This window comes from Alosa alosa, chromosome 7, assembly GCF_017589495.1.
Source record: "Alosa alosa isolate M-15738 ecotype Scorff River chromosome 7, AALO_Geno_1.1, whole genome shotgun sequence".
Classification (NCBI taxonomy): Eukaryota; Metazoa; Chordata; class Actinopteri; order Clupeiformes; family Clupeidae; genus Alosa; species Alosa alosa.
Window position 1 is genome coordinate 33,881,680 of NC_063195.1, and position 17,714 is coordinate 33,899,393.

At 50.2% G+C, this 17,714-nt stretch overlaps 1 protein-coding gene across 1 annotated transcript in view; it reads left to right on the plus strand.

Moving 5' to 3' along the window:
* Window positions 1–17,714, plus strand: part of stx8 (syntaxin 8) — a 43,765-nt gene that overhangs the window by 19,146 nt on the left and 6,905 nt on the right. The window contains exon 7 of the mRNA XM_048248766.1: window positions 14,103–14,204. Within this exon, the coding sequence (XP_048104723.1) occupies window positions 14,103–14,204 (102 nt within the window). The remainder of the gene's footprint in view (window positions 1–14,102; window positions 14,205–17,714) is intronic.

Below are 17,714 nucleotides of genomic sequence, written 5' to 3' on the forward strand. Positions count from 1 at the left end.
TGATATCTCAAATGTGTGGTCGTGTTTGAACTACGTTTCAGGCTGATTGCTGAAGGCATGCATTTGATTAAAAACAGAGTGCCTCTAGATCAGTCACGTCGTGCCAGAAGCAGAGGGGGCTTAATCTTGCTTCTGACTCATCAGTCCATTATCAGCCATCATCGTGATTCAGTCGTCCCAAAATTTACATTGATGATACAGATTAAATGTATTAGGGTCTCATCAAGAGGCTGTTGAAAACACATGAAATAAGTCTGCACCGAATACGCTGTTTATATAGCATTTTATCTTGCTCCTGTCTCTAGTAATACCCAGTCCATGCTAACGCGCAGACTCATGTGCTGCTCTTGTGATCATGTGAATGCCTTTAAAGCGTCGATGGTCATTTTCCACTGATTTCATAGCCGTTCCTGAGAGGCTGAGCGAGCGGGAGAGGGAGCGAACAGTTGTCTGGATGGCGGCGGTGGCGGCGGGGCCCTTGCGCGCACAGCAGGGAGTCATTACTGGTCATTCATCAGGGCTGACAGAGCGGGCGGGAGAGCAGCGAGCGCACCAGAGAGTCTCTTAACGTTTCTATTGAGTAATGCCCCATTAGCACTTGTGTCTTTGGTGAGTTCTTGAAGGGCGTTGCACGGCGTGCATGAGGATGTGATGAAGGGATCCCATCCGCTAGCTTGTTTGCCATCTCCCTCGACGGGATTCCCAGAGTTTTTTGGCAGGCCACGAGGCGTACACATGTTCTTTTAGCCTGGTTGGAGTCATTTGTTTGTCAAGATCCTTTAATTTGGACATTTATTTGTGTTTGTTGTGAAACAGGCGAAAAAAGGGGGGACATGTTGAGATTTATAGTAAATAGTAGCAGGTTTTAGAGAGATTTGTTGGTGTAATTGAATGCGAGTGTATCTTTGTTGGTCGTGAGTTGAAGCGCACACAGTTGAATCAAGTGGAGACCGTTGAGTTGAGCTGCACCACAACCTGCCTGGCCAATCAGCACGGCTACAAATTGCTCAAGTCTCAATCCTTTTTTTTTGCCCAAGTGTGACAGGCAGACCCTGATTATTTTTTCTTTCTTCAAATGGAAGCAGAGCTAGCAGAATGGACAGCCTGCGGTATATGGGGGCGCCCCACAAGTCCTGCCAAAGTCAAGCAGTAAATCCTTTTCATCTCCCATTAAGATGACTCATATCAGCAGTCAGGTGATGCGCCGCTTGCACAGCTGAGAAAACCTGCGACGATGGCCAATGGCAATAATGTTGCCTACCAGCTCGCCAGTCACGGCCGATGTTAATCGCCATCAAAGTGCGGGCGGCCCATGAGGGCTTTTTACTGCACTTGGAGAGCGCATAGAACCACCGCCGCCCATCAAGCTGGCCTTCCTGAAAGCGTTTCAAGGGAGAGGAAACTCTTTGTCTCTCGGCCTATTTGATCTGTTATTTGATGTGGCCGCCACATGCGTAAATCCATCGAGTAAACAGCGCAAGCCAGGAGCCCCACCACCGCGCACAACAACGGGCCTCCCTGCCCTGCATCAAAAAGCCATCTTTGCCTCCCAAATGAGCCTTTTTTCCATTAACATGGAGAGCGTACAGGCCAGCTGAGCAGCCCGCGCTGCTTAGATCAGCTAAGCTCACGCAAACACGGCAGCCCTTTGATCCACGCCACCTCCCCAACAGCCCGGCGCGGCTCTCTCATCAGCTCCACACAAACACATCTGTGTGGTCACGGTGGCGTGTGAACACATATTAATGTCTAAATGAGTTTCCAAAATCGTTGTGTTTTCATAGTAAAGCAGTGATGAGGGAAATGGACAGTATTCTTCATTCCTACTAAATTGACTGAACTTCAAGCCGTTTTCTTGTAAGCATTAGGAAGTGTGGCTGTCTTGGTATTATTCTGGGTCATTGTGGAGATGCAGGTAGGAGGTGAGGAGGTTGTTGTTGCACTGTTAGGGTACAGAGTCTGCTTCATCTGTGACCCTGTTTTTGTGTACGTGCTCAGTGTGTAACAGTGTGAGGTCATTATCAGTGTGAGGTCGTGTGCCTAAGTGTGGGCAGACGCATGCTTCACTGGTGTTTGTCACTCTTGGTGATTGAGGCCTTGGCATACAGTAGCCTAAAACTGATTTGGTCCAGGGCAGAGGACAGAGTTCAGAGATGAGTATCTCGGCTCATTTCATCTTACCGCTCTTACGCACGCACACGCGCCTACATGAATTTGCTTACCCATATTCTCTTTCATATCTTCAAATGTAAAAAAAACGGAATATGACAGCTTTTACAGTTAACCCCCCTTTACCAACTGTTACCTCTCTATGCTTAGGATCCAGATAACTCGGCACACCTCAGTTAAGAGGATTTTAAGAGTTGAGAGGATTTTCTGTTTTTTTAAATTGACAACATTACTGTTATTTTCAGCATGTGTTTGCAGTTTCTCAAGGCTTTAACAGAGAATCTCCTGTGGCACAGTGGAAGTGAGGTGTGATCTAAATGACCACCAGTGGGCACTAGAGGAAATGGCAGCAGGCCTGCTCTTCACCAAAGGTGGTTTGCCGAGCAGACCGTTGATGCTCTGGATTGTAGGCTGCGGCTTGAGCATGGGTGGTGTGGATTATGTGGATAGTCATATAATGTCAATTAGATTTTGTTAATTTGTTTTATACCTCAGAGGAGGTTCCTCTTTCAGTAAACGATCACGGCCCCCTCATTTTCCTCATCACGGCGCAATCATACCACATCTGCCGCTACAGCTGCGCAGGCTGCTACATATTCCCTCCTCGCCTCCTCGCCTCCTCGCATACTCACATGGTGTAAATACTCACCCGTTGCGTGCCATGGGGGTGAGCTTGTGTGTGCATGTGTGTATGTGCTTGTGTTTGTGTATAACAGATATCCCCAATCATGTTGGAGAATTCCTGAAGAAGGAATAAGGAAGAATGGAGGTTATTTTCCTTACCAACAAAGAATGACGTGGAGATTATTTATATAATCCAACTCAGGATAAATGTTACCAACACATTAACGTAATTATATGAGTCAGTTTATGAATCTTTGCAGGAAAAATGCAGGAACTCCTTCTTGTTAAAACTAGTACTGATTTGGCCAGTGTTAAGGCTTTGAGCAAGACCTTTGTGTTGTAAAATATCAGTGTAAATACGGGGCTAATTTCCTCTCTAAATGCTAATCCTACGTGCTAAGCCCTGGCTTCAGGGGTCATGCGGGGGCCCTGGGCGGAGGTGAGTGATGGTCAAGTCTCTGACATGCAGGATGGTTGTTCCTGGCTGGAGGTCAGGAAAGCCCAGGCCAGAGATGAAAGTACCCCCCCCCCGCCACCCCCCCCCGCCCCATAACTCAGTGTAGCGTCTGCATCATCCTGGGTGTCAGATCACACTCTGTTAGGGGAAAGACAAATGCGTCCAGATTTGTTTGGCTTGCGAGGAATCCCGAGCCCCGTCATGTGTAGCGTGGTATGGTGTGAACGTACCGCAGTTCCAACACCTCAAGGCTAAGAGATTCCCCTCTGAAAAAAAAAAAATAAAAAGTTTTATCTTCTGGAAACCATCTGTGGAGTCAGAGGCATTTCAACACTAGCAAACACTGAAAGAAAAACTAAATATTTGTAAAAAAGACATAGAGCAAGATTGAGGTGTGAAGAAAGCGCAGTCTGAAAAAACATTTTCATTGCATTTGCAATTTTTTTTTTTTTTTTTAAATGCCAATGAAGCCCATAAATTGGGCTCTGAGTGGAGATCAGACCAGTCCTGCCCTGCTTCCTCCTAGCTGCGGTGAGGTTTGTCAAGCAGCATGGTCATAAAGTGGCTGCTAGTGGGTTGTGTGGGTTTTGGGTCCTCGGGCTCTCCCACTAAAAGTCGCTCTGTGTTCTGAGACAAGGCCCTGCATGCCTAACCGCTCTGCTGGCACCCCCATCCCAATCACAGCCTCATTGTTCAGTGGCACCTGGCCATATGGAACTGGTGCTGAACTTGGCTTTTCCCATGTCGCTGCACACATAGTGTCAGAGAGAGAGAGAGAGTTCTTTGGTTTAGAAAGAACCTGGTTGCAGTTTCCATCCTGCACCCCCCCACCCCCCCAACCTCCTCCACACACACACACACAAACACACCCTTTCCCCAAGTCCTGGACTTTTGGACTTTATCCTTCCTCGTTTAAGAGGGGTCGTTTTCTTTTTATGACATGTCGTGAGATTTGGGGGTTATTGTTTTCAATTATATCAGGTGTTCCCCGGCACCTCCCTCTTATTCACCCATGGCAACAAAATATGCAAAAGCAAGACATTCAGAAGTGGTCCTCGGAGAGCAACGTGCTCCAGGTCCATTTTTATAGCGGTTCATTGGATCGTGATTTTTTTCATTGGATTCCCTCATCGAAGTCCGGGAGAGGTGGAGCAAGCTTGGTTCAAGACAGCAGGCGTGACGGACGAATCACACAGAGCCCGAGCAGACACAGACAGATCCATCTCATCAGGATCTATTGAGTTGTCCGACACCCCTGACCCCTCCTACCGTACGTCTTCGTTCCTCTGACTCACTTCCTGTCTTACCGTGACAACCGGCAAGAACTTTGCAGCACTGATGGTACGGTTTCGATTTGCGAAATTGACTTTGAAGTGGAAACTTTAAAGGACGAGCTCTTCTTCCTCAGGCCTGAAGAGAGGCTAAATCAGCCACCAACCATCCATTTTCTGGGCACCTTAGCAACAATGAATCTTCAGGAGACTTGAACGTGATGGCGTCGATCGTGTACCTCTAGCACATGCCAGTTTGCGTCACGAGTGAGTTAAAGAGTTAAACAACTGCAGGAACCACTAATTCGTGAGAAAGAGTGATTGGTATTGGAGGAATGACAGCCAATTATTCACCCGTGAAGAGAATCTGTGCAGATGTGAGCAGAGCCACACTGCTGGTCTGGAAACACAGGGCACCCCGGCTGAAACTGCGGCTTTTTTATTTATTTAAGTGTGCGCTATTACTCACAAGTATTTCTTAGTGTGAGACGCACACAAACACATATTCCCTTGACCAGAATGAGAGAGCGATACAGACGCATAGTTCTTACAAGTGTTTTTTCCATCACCTCACTTTTCAGAGGAAGTCCATGTTGTCATCGTTGCATGGCTGTTTTCCCCGTTCTCCTCATATGCACAGCATCTGTCCTTAGTTGGTTTTATGTTTTCATCTAACTGAGCTCCCCCCCTCATATCTCATGCTGCTCTTTCCCTTGTGAACCTACCTGTTGGTAGCTGTATGAGGTAGAAGGCCGACGGAGCCTGCTTAAACACCCCGTCTGTGAGACAGACAGACAGTCTGGCTGAGTGAGTGATGGTGGTTATTTCTGTGTCTGCTGGCAGAGACCATGTCTCACGTCACACATCCTCTGATGCATGGGGGTCTAATGAACAGCAAATGTGGTCCGTGATCCACACACACGTGTGTGACACATGTCGCAGAGGTTTCATGAAACCCGCCAAAGCAGACACTGCACAGTTCCCAAGCACAACATTATGTCAGTTTACATATTCAGTGGAGATTCAGTCAAGTTCGGCTGCGGAATGTGCAATAAAGTATATGTGTATATAAATGCGCTGTTACTTGACCTCGAAATAGTCGTTGATAGTCCCGTGTGTGTTTCTCATAATGTGAATATTTCGAGTATTCCAAATGATTTTCTCATAGATCTCGAAAGTAAGGTTGTCACTCGTTTTACAGATGTTTTATGTCGGACAAGTGAGTTTACACGGCCTTTATTGTCAGGGTGCCAGTCACTTTGCTTCAGGCTGTTGGCTCCGAGCCCAAGTTTGACACTTGGACAATGACTGGCACAGGCGACGCTGATCCCCACTCACAGGCCGATCCCATATCTGCTGATCAAAATAAACCCATAGATGGGATTCCCACCACGGGCTTGCATTTTCCCCTGCCGTTCTAAACCATTACACCTAAACAAATAATCGTGGGTCTCCCATTCTTGTCTTATCGTTGCTTGGTGGAGTTGTTCGAGGGGAGAGAGTGCGGCCTGTGTGTTGTTTTTATCTCACTCTCCTCAGCCCAGCTCACACAAACAATCTCTCTCTCTCTCTCTCTCCGTGCTGGGCTGGGCCCTAGTGCTGTTCCAGGCTATTGGCACCGGATCATGGAGGCTCTCGGGGCTTACTGTCAGTTTACAAACTCATAAACTCTTGACAGAAAGTACAGGCCTACTAATCCTCATTCGGCAGGCCCGCTGGGCCAGTTTGTTTACAGCATGCGCTGTGGATAAAACACTGATTTTAAAGGGGGTAAGGGGTGAGGACTGGGGTTTGAAAACTTCAACAGCAGAGCAGGACTTCTTGTAAATGTAGTAATTGCCCTGAATTATATCATCGCGTCAAGAGTGCGTCCATCGTACGCCGTCCAAATGAAGTTCCAGGAACGACAGAGTGCCGGTGTGTTTTGGTTGGCATGGGCACCCTTTCCCCCCCCTCCAGTCTTCGAGCCAATTGGTAACATTTGTGAGTTGCAGAGCTCTTTCTCTTGTTGCCTTTCCTCAGGCAAAATCCTTTGAGTAAGTGCAACGGAATTAGCGCAGGGCTAGTTTGTGTTTGAATCGGCAAGAAAAACAAGCAGTGGCCTAGGGGTCGGCCATGAGAAGGCGTCCTGTACTAATGTGCGTGGTTAATATGGCATGTCCTGCAGCCAGTGGGGGTTTTGCTGTTTAGAACAGTCCCCAAACCACAGCAGTCCCTGCAGAACTGACTCAGCCATCCTGCTAATTAGCTGGGTGTTGAAGGGGCGTGAAGTTCAGACAAGATTTTGTGGTGAGGGCAAATAACCCGCCTCACATCGACTAGCTTGTGCCGTCCTGAGTGAAGATGGATGATGTTATTGATGAAGCTTGATTGAAGGCTGCCTGTCATCTTGTGAAGGTTGAATATACAGTCTTTACCATTCTGAGAGAATGTCAGAGTTCCCATCACTAATTACTTGCATTTTGGTTTCAGACAAGCGAGTGATCATCAGTGATCAAATTTGATTCATAGAGATTGGACACATTTTACAGCCTCTTTTACAACTGCTGAAAATCCCAAACTGGGTTGCTTACTTTCCTCTCACTGCTCCCTGACATCCACTAAACACTTGCAGAAGGTCTTCCGCCCAGCTCTGCTGCTCTCCACCACAGCTCTGTGTGTGGAGTCCAGCGCTGGAAGCAGGGGATGTTGCCTGCAGCGCTGCCCCGATGATGCAGCCTGTGTGACAGCCACAGTGGCACTCCGCCCAACACCACATCCAGAGGCTCTGTGGAGAGAGAGAGAGAGAGAGAAAGAGAGAGAGAGAGAGAGAGAGACAGGGAGAGACAGGGAGAGAGAGGGAGAGAGAGAGACAGGGGGAGAGTGAGAGAGTGGAAGAGAGGAGGAAATCCCTCCCAGGGCGCTGTGACAAATCCCAGCACCTGAACCAGCTGCTCCCCCACGCTTCACTCAGTCACACTTCCTTCCCCTGACACAAACCACTCCCCTGCTCTCATTCACACCAGGGTGCGAGCCATGTGCCTGGGCGCCCATGCAGGTCCACTCCCCATGTAGAGCCGCTGCCTGGCACCCAAACCTGTTTTGATGGTGTTAGGAAATATGTAATTATGGACCAGGCTGTAGTCAGGGCTTGACCGAACATGTGACATCTGTGAGCACCATGGATACTGCCTCGAATTGGTATCAGGTTTACAGTCTGTTACAATCATGTCTAACATTATACTTAGACGACTTGTAATCTAATATGATTGATTTAATCTCATTGATCCATACTCTTCTTGAGTCACCTCTTTTGATGTCTGTTAAACATCCTTTGTCAGACACAACCTATTCCGAGTTGTCATATCGCAGACAGATGACTTCATTAGTTGGGAAACAGTGTTGACTTTTTTCGAACAAAAGTGCGGGCGATGTCTCTGGGCTATCCGTGCGCCGCTCGCGCAAACACATTAAGCTGCAGATGGCTATCGTGTGTGACATAGCACCAGATAAGTGCAGCCGGCTAATAGGAAACAGGCATGAGTCTTAATGTGTGACTCACGGTTGTTGGGGGGAGCAGTGTGGTGCTGGAATGGGAAACCCTCAGGATTTAAGAGCTCAAAGAGACAGAGCAACAGAACCTGGCAGAGATGACAGGACATGGACAGTCAGCTCCACCCTTCCTTTTGTGTGGCGTTCCCTCTACACAGGGTTTTGGAGCAAAGCGGACTTCCCAAAACGACTGGCAGCTTAATCCTGTGGAAAAAAAAAAAGTTATGGAGCGGCAGCCCTCCAGACAGCCTCGGCGTTACTCTTGTTATTCCCAGTGCGGCGAGAGCAGGAAGAGTCTGCGTCCAGATCACAGGCCTCGATTGCGGAAACGGACCTGTTTAACCAGCTCATCCTCTAAAGAAGGGGCCGCCGGCCAATGAGTGGCCGTCCGAGAGCCGATGTTTAGAGGAGCGCGAACCCAGGGATGGGCGCACTTTACAGAGAGCGAAGGCGTCGGGTGATGTCATGTGGCTCGAACATCTGTGTCCCATTGCTGTCTTCCTGAACACTCACGTTTCTCCAGGGTCACATGGCGTGGAAGACACGTTCGGGCGTGTGAGGTGCAACCTGGAAACAGGTCTTGCGTTCAGTGCACATTGTGATTCCATGATGGTTTCACTTTTGAGTCTCCAAGACATGTGCGGCCGCTCTCAGGCTGTTGGGTTTCACCTGCTTGTTGACAGGGTGAATGTCAGAAGGCATAGAACACTGAACATGGGGGCCAACACAGAACATTCCACAGCCCTCCTGCGCCAAACCAAGGCCATCAGGAAGGAAGCAGGCACGCTATAACTCTGTCAGTGGGGGGAAAAAAAGATCTCCCTGTTTATAAAGCTGGAGAAATAAGGTCGTCCGCCAATTGATGCGTCTGTATTTCCTCTCTCTCTCTCTCTCTCTCTCTCTCTCTCTCTCTCTCTCATTTAATCAGTCTCTTCCCTGCCTCTTTCGTGATGAATAACAGCACTGTCTCACTCAACACAACACTTTTCAGAAGTTATTTGTGCCCTTTAATTGTGACTCAAAAGGAAATCCTCAAAAAACAAAGCCTTAAAATCTCTCATATGTTCCAGATTGTCAGGCTATTCCGAGAGTGTTCGAGACTTGGAGTTGGCAGTCTAGACAGAAAGTGTGAAGACACTGATTGATTGTCAGCTCTCTGTTTAGGATGCCATGCATAAACCACAGGGGTAGACAGTTGTGTTTGTTTTCATTTGAGGGTCTTCTTGCTTGCATCCTCTTGTTTCGCAATTAGAGCTTCATAGCTGGTTGCCCCATCTTTCGTAAGTGTTGTTAGTTAGCAAGAGCCCTTCGGCAACTCCACCTCTTTTGCATAGAGCGATGAGAAGCTGTTGTTCATGGCAGCAATGTGTTAATGGAGGAATGCATTTATTATGTGTGAATGATTCTGTGCTGTGTACAGTACACATTAGCTTTCTCTCGGCTACATTAGCATATTTATTGTCTGCCTCGTCCTCCCCTCCCCTCCCCTCGATACTCTGGGCCTTTTAGCACCACATTTCAGTCAGTTCCTGGCTCTGATGTTGGGCGCTGTCAGAGCTCTCGTTTGTCAATGCCTTGCCTTGACCGAGGGCTGCTCTGCTCCATGTCAGCGTTCATGAGATGGCCTGCTCGCTGACAGCAAGACAAAAGACACGGTTTCCCCATGCGTGTTGATGAAGCTTTGTTCTCCGTGACAAAAAGGGGGGGGGGCTCTGGCTGAGGGGCAGGGATGTGACGGTAACCTTTAGCACACGTCGTTGTTTTCTCGTGCAGCTCCTAACACGATGAGCTGGCTGTGTCTGGGGGCAGATAGGCCTGGCTTTGTGCGCCTGTGCTTTGTGCCCGTCCCTGGAAAAGTGCAGAGGAGGGATCCAGGGGCCTCTTGGATTGTCTTCCCCTGTCACTTAGGCTGCAAGGGCCAGCCAAACTCAGATTAATGAGATCATTGTGTTTGTGTGTGTGTGTGTGTGTGTGTGTGTGAGAGAGTGTGTAATGTATTTGTGTGAACAAGGGAACAAGCAATTGATTCTGTGTGGGATGTGTGCTGGATGGTTGGTGTTTGTGTTCTTGCGCAAATTAGAGAGTGGTTGATTTTGTGTGTGTGTGTGTGTGTGTGTGTGTATACGTTTGCGTGTGAGTGGGTGTGTACGCTTGTGTGTGTGCATGAAAGTGAGTGAGTTGGTGTGTCTGTGATCTCTCCCACACTGCGGGTTTGGAGGTTTATGCAGCATAATAGCATTTAAAATAAACAACCCTTTTGGCCTGGAGCAGCCTGCGCTCGCTCGGCTAGGTCCAGCGTCGTGCTGTGTGCTGATAGCTCAGGTCAGAGCCAGAAGAGGCAGCTGTCGTGTATCTGCGCGAGCGCTGCACGAGGAAATTGGAAATTATGTCGTTGAAACCGCTGGGGCGGGAGGGGCGCTGGGCTGGCCAGGAAGTGGAGTGTGTGAGAGAGAGGAGAGCGAGGGCTGCCAGGGGAGCGGTCGCTCGGACAGCCACACACCTCGACCCAAAGGGCAGCAGCCCCTCTCCTCTATAGGTCTCTTCTATTCTCCTCTCTTGTGCTCCTCTCACCTCCTCTCATCTCCTCTCTTGTGCTCCTCTCACCTCCTCTCACCTCCTCTCTTGTGCTCCTCTCACCTCCTCTCTCCTCCTCTCTTGTGCTCCTCTCACCTCCTCTCACCTCCTCTCTTGTGCTCCTCTCATCTCCTCTCACCTCCTCTCATCTCCTCTCTTGTGCTCCTCTCACCTCCTCTCACCTCCTCTCTTGTGCTTCTCTCACCTCCCCTCTTGTGCTCCTCTCACCTCCTCTCACCTCCTCTCTTGTGCTCCTCTCACCTCCTCTCATCTCCTCTCTTGTGCTCCTCTCACCTCCTCTCATCTCCCCTCTTGTGCTCCTCTCACCTCCTCTCTCCTCCTCTCTTGTGCTCCTCTCACCTCCCCTCTTGTGCTCCTCTCATCTCCTCTCTTGTGCTCCTCTCACCTCCTCTCTTGTGCTCCTCTCATCTCCTCTCTTGTGCTCCTCTCATCTCCTCTCTTGTATCTCTTCACTCGTCTCCTCATCTCCTCTTTTACTCTGTTGTGTTCTCTGCTCTCCTCTTGTTTTCTTCCTGTTCCTCCCATCCTGCATGGTTTTCTCTCTCTCTTTCTCTTCTCTCTCTCTTTCTCTTTCTCTCTCTCTCTCTCCTGTCCCTCCTCTGTTGCTGCATGAATATTTTTTACATTGCTTTGTCTTCCTATTTGCACCCATCCCATTTGTTCCCCTCTCTCTCTCTCTCTCTCCCCCTCACTCCTCAACCCCCCCCCTCCTCTCTCTCCCCACAAACTCATTGCAACACACACGCCCAACATCTGCAATATATGATGCAACATGTTTACTCAGCTTCAAAATGGCCTCCCAGAGTGTGGGGAGGAAAAGGTTAATTGCTGAAGTGTTTCTCTCGGTTCAGTCCGGCTGACACCTTGACGGCAGTCGTCCATAGGAAACACCACCGGGTGACACAACCGGCCCGGCACGGGGGTTGCAATTCCATTTCAGCTAACGACCATTCAGAATGCACGAGTGCGCTCACAGCACTTCTCCCCCCTACCAATCAACCGCAGCAGATTGTTTCTTAGGAGGCTCGAAAAGAAGCTTGTTTGAGTTGGCACTGACTTGGGCCGCAGCAGAAAAAAGCCATGCTTCCCGTTGCTGTTGAAAAGGGTCCAGCAAGCTGGTGGTAGATATTGAGATTCTGTCATTAGAGCGGTTCTTTTTTTATTTACTCTGCGGTCCACCTCATTGTTCATGCTACCAGCAGTGAAACTTTTCCCCCCCTTCCCCGTCTTGAAAGGAACTTTCAACAAGGTTAGTGTCAAAAGACAGAATAAGGAGTAGGAAAGAGCACCGTGGAGTTATGAAGGCTCCCCACAACATGGCCAATTAAAATGCTGTGTAGTAATAAATATCCGTGCATGTCACAGCGAGTAATGAGCCTTGCTATTTTTACTCTGTGTCGTCCATTTGTTCTGCATTTGTCTTCGTTCGTTCGTTACGGTTCAGGGTCTGGTCATCTCCGTATCCAAGTGAAGGAGAGGGCCTTTTCTCTTCAGAGTCGTCAGGCGAGCTTGCGAGTCCCTTTGCGGTGGACGTGAGGTGAATGGGAAGGAGGGTGAAAGTCCAGACCAGAGGGCCGCGGCTGAAGTGCCCTTGAGCAAGGCACCTAACCCCTCACTGCTCCCCGAGCGCCGCCGTTGTAGCAGGCAGCTCACTGCGCCGGGATTAGTATGTGCTTCACCTCACTGTGTGTTCACTGTGTGCTGTTTGTGTTTCACTAATTCACCGATTGGGTTAAATGCAGAGACCAAATTTCCCTCACGGGATCAAAAGAGTATATATACTTATACTTATACATTTATTCATTTGCGTTTAATGCACTACAGCAGTGGACCCACTCATCTTGGCCATTGGAGTTGGACATTACTCTATATCAGGATCATAACCACAAAAGTTAAGTGCCTTTTCAAGGGTACGGGAACAGCAACCGTAAGGCCCCCGTGGGATTTGGAAACTTCCTGTAATTTGGCCATCACAAGCAACTAAGTAGAGCTCTGTGGTCGAATTAACACAGGCTTTCTCTTGTTAACTTGTTGAGTTTCACACGGGACAGTAATGATGGTTAATTATTGTTCCGGTGTGCCCCTAGATGTGGTCAAACCAATTTCTTTTATATTTCACTTCGTTCTTTGCCGTATAAAAGGAGCCCATTTTCTCCCATTTGGGCTGTGGAATATTCAATATTGGAGATCGTTAACCTTGTTTATCAGATCGACGCTTCCCCAGTCTTGTGCGGGAGCGTGGATAGCTGCCACAGTCTCCGTGCCTTCCTGAACACCCCACATGTGAGCAGGGCGTGTGCCACATGCTGGAGCCCTGTGTGTGTGTGTGTGTGTCCCCCCGTGCTGCCGCTGCTCCTGCCGCTGGTGCGGAGGGGTGCCTGGGTCCTGCCGCTTGTGCAGAGGGGTGCCTGGGTCCTGCTGCTGGTGTGGTGCCTGGGTCCTGCTGCTGCTGGTGCTGGCGTGGTGCCTGGGTCCTGCTGCTGGTGTGGTGCCTGGGTCCTGCTGCTGCTGGTGCTGGCGTGCTGCCTGGGTCCTGCTGCTGCTGATGCTGCCGTGGTGCCTGGGTCCTGCTGCTGGCGTGGTGCCTGGGTCCTGCCGCTGATGCTGGCGTGGTGCCTGGGTCCTGCCGCTGCTGATGCTGGCGTGGTGCCTGGGTCCTGCCGCTGATGCGGAGGGGTGCCTGGGTCCTGCCACTGATGCTGGCGTGGTGCCTGGGTCCTGCCGCTGCTGATGCTGGCGTGGTGCCTGGGTCCTGCCGCTGATGCGGAGGGGTGCCTGGGTCCTGCCGCTGGTGCGGAGGGGTGCCTGGGTCCTGGCGGTTTGTGGCAGCCTAACCGTGCGTGGTGCCTCCGTCAGCCAATCAGGCGCTTCGGGCAAGCAGGTTGATGAGTCAGAGTTAAACAGCCACAAGGTCCTGCCATCTCTGTTCACTCACCATGACGCACCCACATGCAGTTATACACACACACACACACAGAGGAACAGACATATCCGTACACACACTGACAGGCACATGTAGACACACAGGGACAGCTCACATACACACCCATACAGACGGCCTTGATTAAAGCCAGAGTGGCTTCAGGAAGCAGCGAGAGATTCAGGGGGTGGGCGAGTGCTTTCACACATTGCCATTCATGTCTTTTGTCAGGCTGCTCTTGGCCTTTGAGGCTGCCAGCAACTCCAGTGTCATTTCCTGCCAGAGTGGGCTGTGTTTCTATTAGGGCTGACTTTATAGCACTTACGGGCTGCAGAGGCTCTGAAACAGTGTCACAAAAAAAGAAAGGAAAGAAGAAAGAAAAGGGGGGGGGAAAGAAAGAAAGCGAGTGAAGTGAAATGTGGGGGGAGGGAAAGAAAGATGTCTGAGTCCATGACAGATAGTGAGTGCTCAGGGGACTGCAGAGCTTGATAATGGAAGGGAAGCACATTAAGGCTGTGTCTGTCTCCTGTTGCAGAGATCATCGACGACATCACAAACCTGGTGGACAAGACCGACGGCAGGATCCGCAGTGAGACGCGGAGGGTTAAGCTGGTGGAGACCAAGTCGGCTTCCTGCGGTGAGTTGGACCCCCACAACCCCCACCCCCCCTACCTTCCACCCCCTACCGCACCCCCTCCCCCAGCCCTCTACACCCCCCCAGGGTCCTGTGTGCTCCCCCAGGCTGTTTGATGTGCCCTGCGTTCAGCTATAATAAGTCTGTCTCTGCTCCAGATTTATGAGGGCTCCCGCTTACCTATTTTTGCTCGGCACAGATCTCAGGACCGTGTGAGTGTGTGTGTGTGTGTTTGTGTTTGTGTGTGTTTGTGTGTGTGTGTGTGTGTGTGTGTGTGTGTGTGTGTGTGTGTGTGTGTGTGTGTGTGTGTGTGTGTGCGCAGGGGGGTTTACAGGCACTATTCAGCCCGCCCTCCACACAGTAATGGCAAACCCAGACCCAAGCTCTAAATCCACTGCTCCGCACAGGGCTGTCCCAGGGCAGCAGTACCTACCCCCCCACACACACACACACACATACACACACACACACACAAAAAAATCATCCGGTTACTGCTCTGCCTAGAGACAAAGCCATCTGTGATCTCCCTGGTAACGCCTGGTAATGGCCCGAATGTTAGACAGAGGTCAGAAATCAAAAGATGGCTCTGAGTTAGCGCAGCAGCGTTGCAGCAGCGTTGCGGCAGCATCCTGTTTTGCGTGGCGAGCAGATGGTAGAGCGACTGGGAGACGGATGAGAGGCGGCGGTGGTGGTGGTGGTGGTGGCGGTGGCGGTCCCAGCTCCTGCACTCTCCGCCTCTGCTCCGGGCTCCTTGCTACGCGTCAGACTGCCACCTGCTAATGGCGGAGCGGGGTGAGATCCCACAGGTGGGGTACCGCGGCCGCCGCCGCAGCGAAGGGCGGCCAACGAGGAGGAGGAGGAGGACTGCTGTTTGCCAGACGCTATTCATCATGCCCCTGCCCCTCGGCCTGCTGGGATCCCCGCACGCACCAGAAGCATATTGAGGGCTACTTAATCGCCCAGAAAAGGTTGACGCTGATGTAGACAAGAACATTTGGCAGCCAAACAACATTAAGATTAATGAGAGAGGACTGGCACAGAGACAGCTACCAAAGCAGCCAGCTTGGGCTTCGTGACCCGACGCTCCAGGAATTTGCAGTATACAAGACACCACACACACACACACACACACACACACACACACACACACACCAACAAGGCCTCTAATTTCCACTTGCTACTGTGTGCAAACAAGGACCCTCCCTGACAATTAGCCTAACCTGCTTCATCTATTTACCTCAACCGTGGGTGACCTCCCCCAGCGCAGTGGCTGTGGTTTGGGGTGGTTTGTGGTCTGGATGGGAGGGAGAGGACGTGCCTCGGCTGGGCTCTGTTTGCCCACTGAGCAACGACCTGCACTGCCTGGGAGATGACCGCATTTTGGCTCCAGGACGCCCCTGGTAACAGCGCAGGCCTTGGAGAGCGTGTATCAGGGTGGGGTGGGGGTTGGAGAAGCGTAGTGACATGGCGGAGGTCAGCTAATTGAACTGATCGTTCCATTTGCTTGTCCCCATGGCACCCCTCTGTGAAGGTTTGTTTGAGGATCCCAGACCCTAGTCACTGTGCACATTGTGCAGACTCCCACCCCTACCCCTCCTCTCTCTCTCTCTCTCTCTCTCTCTCTCTCTCTCTCTCTCTCTCTCTCTCTCTGTCTGTCTCTCTGTCTCTCTCTCTCTCTCTCTGTCTCTCTCTCTCTCTCTGTCTCTCTCTCTCACACTCACACACACATACATACACACACACACACACACACTCACACTGTCACCATCTCTTTCTCCTACTTAAAGATATTCATACATTCTTGCCACTTGAAGAGACTGGAGGCAGAGGTCTGTGTGTGTATGAATAGAACATAATTCCCCATTGCCTTTGCCTTTGCAGTCAGTACCCCACCTTTACTGACCCCCCCACTCATTTCTCTCCTCCGCTCTTCTCACTTTCTTTGACACTTGTCTTTGTTTAGCGGAGAGAAAGCATTGAAAATACAACATGCCACAAATCTCTCTGAGGGCTTGGCTCTTTCTGTGCGGGGTGTATGTTTATGATTCCTCAACTGAAAGCCTATTCATGTGGAGGCATTCTCTAACTTAAGCAGTGTGGAGCTGTTGCTTGATTTCTTCTATCACACTGCAGGTCTTACTCGTCGTCTTTTTTTTTTTCAAGTGGTTTAAGTTACATTTTAGTTTCACAAATTGTAATCTGAGTCACTACAAGCAAAGTGGTCTGGAAGTTTACTCCAGGCAAATTTAAACCACCAGCTCCAAACTGGAGTTAATGATGGGGAAAGAATGCTGAACATACGCAGGCCACAACCGTTAAAGAGATGCACAAGTCTTTTCCCCCCAACTGTCTCGTTGTGTTAAATTCATCTGCCGCTGTAATGGTTTTAGTGTGCCGGAGAACGCCTCTTTCACGGCGCTGTCTTCGGCAATCTTGAAAGTGATGGCACAGCAGTCCGCTTGAGTTCTTCTCAGTGTTGCTCTTTGGAGGAAACCCGTGACCACAGTTTAGACATTTTTTGCTCTCACACTCACACTCACTTCATCAAGCAAATGAGGCTCTCAGGAGAATAGAGGAGGATGGATGAGACCGTACTGTTTCATCTTGAGCTGGGAGGTCTCAACAGAGCCGCCCCACCCCAGGAACGGAGGGGGACTGAGGGATGAATCTCAATCTTTCAGAGTGAGACATTCAACAGGACACTTTTTTCACCATTGTCTCCAAATACGGCCATTCAAACCCTTACAAAGCTCTTATCAGGGGATAAGAGACAAGAGCACTAGCCTATTGGGTGACAAATAAAAAAGCAAGGGGAGGGGTGTAGAACAGGAATATTTAAATACATGTTTTGCCAACATTTGTTCTATGTTCTAGGATTCCTTAGGTGCAATATGTGCAACTCCTTTGAATGTGTTTGGGATCAGAAATTGGGACATTTCTGTTGCTCACTCCCTTGGTATGTGTTTTTCTAAGCGTGTGTGTAGGTTAGTGCTCCGATGGAGGAGGTGTGTGTGTGTGTGTGTGTGTGTGGGGGTGGTCCTGGCTGGGAATTTTCGAGCGCCTTTGTGTTGCTAAACAGCAGACCTGAGTGTGAGGAGAGGTCACGCCTGTCCTAGGGGTCAGCTGGAGGAAGAGCCCACATTCCCCTGCGTTTCCCCCCGGGGAGCCCTGTGTCAAGGTGCAGACGGCAGTGGCGTGACTGACTACAGCCGCGCCAGGCTCGCATGGCGTCCCCATTCCTGCCCTACCAAAGAAGAAGGAGAGAGAAAAACGATGAAATTTACACAAGCTGCCTGAGGAAGCTCGTCTTAGCCGTCACTTGAGACCCAGCCGGGAGGATTCCACTGCTCACACACACACACACAGGCAGACACACACACACACACAGGCAGACACACACACACACACAGGCAGACAGACACACACACACACAGACACACACACACACAGGCAGACACACGCAGGCAGACACGCACACTCACACTCACTCATACACACACATACACACACACA